The sequence below is a fragment of the Prionailurus viverrinus genome, chromosome B1 (assembly GCF_022837055.1).
Source record: "Prionailurus viverrinus isolate Anna chromosome B1, UM_Priviv_1.0, whole genome shotgun sequence".
In the NCBI taxonomy this organism is placed as follows: domain Eukaryota; kingdom Metazoa; phylum Chordata; class Mammalia; order Carnivora; family Felidae; genus Prionailurus; species Prionailurus viverrinus.
Window position 1 is genome coordinate 35,796,649 of NC_062564.1, and position 7,309 is coordinate 35,803,957.

The 7,309-nt window shown below is 49.6% G+C and overlaps 1 protein-coding gene across 1 annotated transcript; it reads right to left on the reverse strand.

Annotated features, from left to right (window-relative positions):
• Positions 1–739: 739 nt before the first annotated feature.
• Positions 740–5,775, reverse strand: POLR3D (RNA polymerase III subunit D). The gene is made up of 9 exons (XM_047857490.1): positions 5,645–5,775; positions 5,269–5,438; positions 4,268–4,311; positions 3,487–3,638; positions 3,203–3,327; positions 2,852–3,020; positions 2,214–2,479; positions 1,636–1,788; positions 740–1,535 (listed from the first exon to the last, which is right to left on the reverse strand). The coding sequence occupies exons 2-9, from the start codon at positions 5,431–5,433 to the stop codon at positions 1,413–1,415; spliced, it is 1,197 nt and encodes a 398-aa protein (XP_047713446.1). The 5' UTR covers positions 5,434–5,438; positions 5,645–5,775; the 3' UTR covers positions 740–1,412.
• Between the last annotated feature and the right edge of the window lie 1,534 nt (positions 5,776–7,309).

The window sequence follows — 7,309 nt, forward strand, 5'->3', positions numbered from 1 at the left end:
ATGTCTCCTACCACTGAACCAGGGAAAAAACCCAGCCTGTGGACAAGGGAAGAGAAGCTGCTCCTCCAGAAACTACACTGGAAGGTTCAAGAGTGTAATGACCTGGTACAAGAAACAAGATCACAGACCCATGAACTCAAAGGCCATTGTGGCCAGCTGGGATTGAGATGCAGATCTGGTGACGGTAGGACAGGAGGTAGAGGGGGGCCTCTCAAATTCAAAGCTTTGAAGTGGGAGGTCATCTGTCAAGTGTCAAAGAGGCGGCTCTTCAATAAATCCTAATTTCTGTCTTATCAGAGGTTGTTCTTCAGCAGTATTTTGAGTGTGGTTATAATTCTGAGTGGTCACAGGATTCTGTTGGGAAATATTTAAATGGAAGTCAAAAGAGTACTGCTACTTATTGGAGGAGTTGGGGGGATAGGGGAGAGGAGTTGAGGGATAGAAGGAAGGAGTCCCGGGACCATGATGTCACCCAAAGGCAAGTGTAGAGAGCTGGGAGGAGTCTCTGACTTCACCTCTGGTAGAACCTTTGGCTTGCAACTCACCACAGTGAACAGGCAGCACTTAACTGCTCAGGAGAAAATGGGCAGAGAAGGGCCTGAACCTATACCTTGAGAGCCTCAGGGCCTAGGGGGGGATGGGAGGTGCAGCAAGAAGGCAGAGATACAGCAGCTCTATTCACTTCTCTCAAGAGATTCTTGAAACCTCTATTTTGTTTGAAAACAGACTCAGGCAAAGGGAAGGGAAACTAACATTTATTGAGTGCCTACTGTGTATATCTGGCCTTGTGCAAGGAATTTTCATCTACAACATTCCATTTAATCCTCACACCAACCCTGTGAGGTAGGTATTATCCTCATTTTTGTCCTATGAGGAGTATGAGGCTCAGAAAGGTTAGGTAGTTTGTCCAAGGTCACACAGCTAGTAACTGATGGAACTGGGACTGCACACTGAGTCCCAGAATCAAAAATTCCCTGCTCTCTCTCCAACACTGTTTCTTGGGAAGGAGGAGGGAGCAAAAGCAGCAGCAGTCTTTACGCTTCCTACCCTGAGAACAAGACAGTCAGCAAGAGAAGGAGACTGGGCTTTCCCACAGACCCTCCCCTCTCTACCAGGGGAGGGTGCAGTCATTTGAAGAGATAAGACATAAATACAAAAATAAATAGAAGGGACAAGCCCCCCCAGCAGCGAGGATGTGCAGGATCCATGCTGTGGGAAGGCCACTGTGCCATTCACAGCTGCTGTGGGAGGGAGCCACGTGGGCCCTATGGGGAAAACTGGGACAATGGCCGCCAAAGGCTGGAGTGAGTGGGCTAAACAGGCCCCTTCTGGGTCGCACAGATTTGGGAACAAAACGTCTGGAGCAGGCAGCAGCCGTGGGCACAGTCACCATCATCCTCCATCTGCTCATTTTACCGGTGTTTGTGATCCAAGAGGGACTCAAAATCGGGGGAACATACAAGTTTGTGCTTTATGTGTCCCAGGACTGTCATCTCACCCGTCCTACTGTCTCCAAGGCCCACGGACACCAGCTCCTGCCAACCAACAGAGACAGTGAGGAGAAACAAACCAAACAGCTCATTACTCAGTCCTATGATTCTCATGTGATAATCCCCAACCCCTACAGACTCTCACCTGCAGAAAGGAGCAGGTGGTTCCCATCGTTACATCTAGAGTCACCTTGCCCAGGAGGAGCTGCACCTTCCCGGACTTGCGGATGAGCAGCTTGCCAACCTGACCCTCTGTCAGGTCAGCCAGGGTACAAGCATTCTCTGCCAGCCTGGCTTCCTGTGGAGAGAATCAGGAGATGGACACTGGGTAAGGAGCCGCTTCCTCCATCCTTCATGGATGAAACCTTTTCTAAAGGAAGGCAGCAGCAAAGGTTAGAATGAGCTCCTCAAGAAGGCCTTTTCCCAAGGCTGCCTGTCGTTGGCTGAACGACAAAACCCAAAGCAAACAGATGAACGAATGGACAAAATATTCATAATTGCTGACATTTTCTCATTTGTACATGTTTAAAATATTTCATTGTAAAAAGTAAACACGTGTAATTGGGGTTGAAGTACAAAGCCCCAAGCCCCTCATGGGTAGAAAGAACAAATGTGTATTATTTTGGCATTTCAGCTTGGGTGGCACACTTTTGCTTCCCCAACAGGTTGCTGTTTCCCTTCCTGGTCCCCCCGCATTTTCACAGAACTCACTCCTGAGCATACCCGGTCTTTCTCCTGCTTTATAACCACCATCTGTCCATCCTCGCTCTGCACTTCAGTCTTGATAGGCTTGATGTCCTGGGTAGGTGGCTGACCAGGGAGTGTGTCTGGCAGCTGAAGAAACAGCAACTCTTCATCCTGGGTGAGGCTCAGCTCCCTGAGCAGCTCTGCCACAGATACGTCCTTTGGAAGGCTTGGGGTCTTTCTGGCTGTTCTGGGAGGAACCTTCATCTTGGCCTCCTCCTCCTCATCCCGGGGCTCCTCTTTAACTGCCCAAGATAACAAATGGAAGAGCTATCAAGTGGCCACCCTCTACGTCCTCTCATTGTACCCATCCCTTCATCCTTGTCTGCTTCACTGTCACTCAGCTAGGAAGCTGGAGGGTTATGGTTATGAAGAAGGACCCAGGAGTTGTATGACTTACCTAAAAAGGATTATCTGAGGCTGACCCACAGATCCATGGAAGCATGAACCCTCTGTGAGTGAGAACTTACAGTCTCTGTAAGGTCATGTATTTTACAGCTAGAACGTGGGGGAGGGGGATCTGCTTATTAGTCTGGGAGGTTCATTCCTAGGGAGGATTCAGGTGAGGGGGGGGCATCCACAGGAAAGGAGATGAGACGTTAATGGACACAGAGTACCTCTCACAGCAGGTACATCCACCTCCATGTCCTCTTCCTTGGGGCCACCCAGCCAAGGCTTAACATCTGGTTCTTCATTCTCTTCCTTGAAAAGCCATCCTGAGTGAGCCAGCGGCAGCTGAACAGGCATGTTTCGAGTGTCATTCCTCAGCCCAGGGTCATCGATGAACTACCAGAGAAGAGACAGGGGGTCACGTGGTCTGGCTAGCATACACACAGGTGGACTGCAGCCCACCTCAGCCTTTTCTAACTGAAGATTCCTCCTGCTCACAGGCTTCCAGGACATCAGAGAGTTCTGCCACCAAGCTCGGCCCCCCAGAAGCCCATTCCTCCCAGTCTGCCGGTACCTACATCATCCTTCTCCAGCATGCGCAGGATCTGTTTCGTTTCTTCATCTGTCTCCCTCTTCTCTTTTTTGATGTTGATGATATGAGAGGGCCCCATGTCTGACACATCCACTGTCTTATCCCAGTTCCCTGCAGGAAATCACTCAGTTCACCAAGGGTACGGAAGAGGCCAACAGCAAGGAAAACTAAACTGGGAGCAAGGTAATTTTACTGCCCTTGCCCTTCTCTCAGGCAGTCTGAACTGAAATCCACTGATTCCTTCCTCCCGGAACCCCAGCAGCTTGGTACCCTTTTTCTTCATCATTTCAGCTGGGCCCTGCTCAAAGATGGAGTGGGACTGGATCACTTCTGGGCGGCCCCGCCCCCGTCCATGCCCCTCTCGCTGCCGGTCTCTATCCCTGTCACGCTTCTCCTTCTTGATGGTTACTTCTTCCTTGGGCCTAGAAAAGAAAATGGATTAAGGAAAACCACTCATTCACTCCACCTCAAAGAATTGGTCTTACTTCCTCACACCACTCTGCTCCTCCACCTGAATGGATAAGTAGAGAGCCAGTAACTGTATCAGAAACAGAACCCAATACTAAGTTTAGCTAGCACCTTTTCTACCTGATGGGGCAGCATCCTTTCAGTTTGCTTTGCTTTACCTTCTTGCTTGAGAAGAACTGTATTAGAATTATAACTCAAACGCTGAATTACAGAGACTGCCCCCAATGTGGACTTTTTACAATTGCCTGAAAGCAAAAGGTTGTAATACAAAAGAACATAAGTGAAAACCTGATACATCTTTGTCTAAACTAATGGCTCTCAACTCCAGCTGTAAAAAAATAATCACTGTTGCATTGCAAAAAAGTTAAATCACCATTTCTAGAAATGGATTTCTAGGCATCAATATTTTTTTAAAACTTGCACATTAGAATCACCTGGAGCCAGGGTTGAAAATCACTAGTGAAAAAAACTAAATATGCACATTTAGATGTCTGAGGAAATAACATACCTAGTTATTTCCCAAAAGACCGAAATTCAGAGCAAGTAAATAAGGGGAAAGTTTTTAGAAGGCCCAGCTACTTACTCTTCCTTGATTTTCCGACTGATGATATTTGGGGTGAAGGTTTTCTGAAAGTAAAATATGGGAGTCACTGATTTGGTAAGTTCTGATCCCAAAGTACAGAGAAAAATGACAACTCTCAAAGGGCATCTTGTATGGACCAAGACTACCACTCTACATTCCACACTGTTGCCAGTGATTTACAGAGACATACGTGTACTTAAGAGGGAAGAACAGCATGTTGTGGTAACAGTGGGCTTACGGAACAGGATACCAAAAACCATTAAGCTAGCAGCCTCAGCTTCTGCCCTCTGAAAAGAGAGCCCTCGGGATTTCTAAAACTTATTTATCTAATCTCACTTCTTGTCCTCAAACAGCTATAGAAACCATTGAGTATCACAGGAAAGAAGTCTAGCAGCAAGGCTCAAGTAGGAAGTAGGCCAGCACTCACAAATGGATGATAGCCTTAGACTGCCACCAGCATTTCCCAATGCAAACAAGTCTTCAAACACTGGCTGCTTTATGCTTGTTATCCACCCCACCCCCCAATTTCAGGGGTATCCCTATATCTACAGTCATAAACACAACAGAAAAGGTCACAGAGCCTCTTATGCTGTGCCTAGGATTCATTACACTCTAGATAAAAGTTTGCCCCTTAGGATCCACGGCCAATTCAGAACTCTAAAACTGCAGGCAAAATTTATGCCTGCTGGCTTCCATGGTTTCTTAAAGGTGTCTAAAACATATAAAAAAAGGTAAATAAACAATGCTCAAGTTGCTTGGGAACTAGTTAGGATTCTCGGCCCTTCAGCCATCTCCAAGAAACACGTCAACATCTTGTACCCTGTATCTAGACTTAAAGGTAGGGCAGGCTCCCTTGAATTTGTTGGCCAAAGTCTGGGGACAAGATTTGTTAGGCCCAAAGCCACGCCTGGCACAAGGCAGGCCCTACGTGAACATCGGTAGAACTCCAGGTCCTGGAATTCAAGGTAGTTGGGTTTCTTTAGAAAGGTGCCATCGGGTACCTTCTTAACTCCTCCGAGGGTGAGGTCCCTGGAGCGGATGGAGGGAAGACGACCTGGGGTAAGTGGAGGGGCCGGCCTCCGCCCGATAAGCCCCCGGGCCCCAGAGAGGAGGGGTCGGGGCCCTCCCGGACCACTCGGCTCGCCTGCGGCGTTTCCTTGCGACATGTTGCCTGGGAGAAGAGGATGAAAGGGGCAGCAAAGTCACTCGAGGGGGCGGACACGCGGACCCTGGGCGGAACCCTGCCCACGTGGCCACCCGCCCCCCAGTCAGTGCGTCCCTCCCTTTCCACGTGGCAAGACTCCCCGGACCACCCACTTAGAGAGCTTGGCTAGCCCTCTGCCCAGGACCCGGGTCAGGCACGAGGCTGAGACGCACCCCAGCGCCCCCGAGCTGTGGCTCCACACCAGGCGCGTCCCGACTTCACCTCCGACGCGGCCCGCAGCCGGCCCTGAGTCTCTCCGCCCGGCGGAAGTCTGCGTGGCAGGGTCCGGGCGCCGCCATCTTGCCGCGGGGCGGAAGTGAGGTCGATGGGCGGGGCCGGGCCACAGTATTTATCCGGCGGCGCCTCGCTCCCCTCCGCCTTCTCTTCCCGGTTCTTCCCGGAGTCGGGAAAAGCTGGGTTGAGAGGGCGAAAAAGGAAGAGGGGTGTAGGTTACCCTGCAGTGCCGCGTTCGGGGGTCTTGGCCAGCGGCGAGTCGGTAGACGCGTCCAGCTCGGGGTCCGGGGGTCTTGGCACGGCACGACCCAATATGGGGATTTGCCGTGGCGGAGCCTCTGGGAGCAGTGGGGTCGCGGCTCCGGACAGGGCGAGGGGCGGAGAGCGAGATCCGGACTCAGAGTTGAGGATCCCTGGGTCCGGCCGAGTTGCGGCTGCGGGCTCGATGATGACCTTGGAGTGGTCATTGTACTCTGGGCTCCGGCCTCGCCCTCGCTTGGGGGGTGTCCCTTCCCTGGATTCCTGGTGGGGTCCTGTAGTGGGGCTGTGGGCGCAGCGCTAGGGCAGCTGTGGCGGACTCTTGTTCCAAGCCCGGAACCTGAAAAACGAAGGTTGATCGACTGGGAGGCAAGAATTTAAAGAACTTTTATGATGATTCCAGCATTTGTAATTTAACATAAAAAAAATGCCTTTACTGTTCTTCTCCCCACCCCCAAACCATGTAAAAATCACTTAATACTGCGGAAAGTTTGAGGGAAGGAAAACATTTCTGCTACAATTCCACATAGAATACTACTTTTAAAACTTCTGTAAAATATTACAATCCCTTTCATAGAGCTGTCATATTGTACTACAATTTTGAATCCTTCCTTTTGAAATAACATTTCTTTCTTGATGCATCAAATAACTGATGTAATTCTCAATGGCTATGTCATGATTTGCCTATTTTCCTATTTGGACGCTTAGGTTGCCCCCCACCCCCACTCCCGTAAATAATGCTGTGGTGAACATCTGGTGCATCTAATGTTTTTTCTTCTTTTGGATTATATTCGTAGGACTAGCTTTTTTTTTTTTTTTTTTTTTTTTTTTTATGTTTATTTACTTACTTTAAGAGGAAGAGAGCTGAAGCAGGGGAGAGGCAGAGGGAGAGGGAGAAAGAGAATCCCAGTCAGGCTCTGTGCTGCCAGCACACAGCTGGAGATCAGGACCTGAGCTGAAATCAAGAGTCCTATGCTTAACCAATTGAGCCACCCAGGCACCCCTCCGTAGGACAACTTTTCAGACTTGTGATAACTGGCCAAAAGAAGATGTACTCTTTAAAAAAAACAAAACAAAACAAAACAAATTGAGATAGTAGGTATACATGTGGTTTTAAGAAATAATAACAGGGGCGCCTGGGTGGCGCAGTCGGTTAAGCGTCCGACTTCAGCCAGGTCACGATCTCGCTGTCGGTGAGTTCGAGCCCCGCGTCGGGCTCTGGGCTGATGGCTCAGAGCCTGGAGCCTGTTTCCGAATCTGTGTCTCCCTCTCTGTCTGCCCCTCCCCCGTTCATGCTCTGTCTCTCTCTGTCCCAAAAATAAATTAACGTTGAAAAAAAATTTTTT

Bases quoted from the DNA above. Each gene is read 5' to 3' on its own strand.
- POLR3D (XM_047857490.1), bottom strand. From the start codon at position 5,433: ATGTCGCAAGGAAACGCCGCAGGCGAGCCGAGTGGTCCGGGAGGGCCC. The intron at 3,328-3,486 runs GTACCAAGCTGC...GATTTCCTGCAG, and splicing joins TGAAATGATGAAGAAAAAGG to GGAACTGGGATAAGACAGTG. The intron at 3,021-3,202 runs GTAGGTACCGGC...CTTCTCTGGTAG, and splicing joins GCATGCTGGAGAAGGATGAT to TTCATCGATGACCCTGGGCT.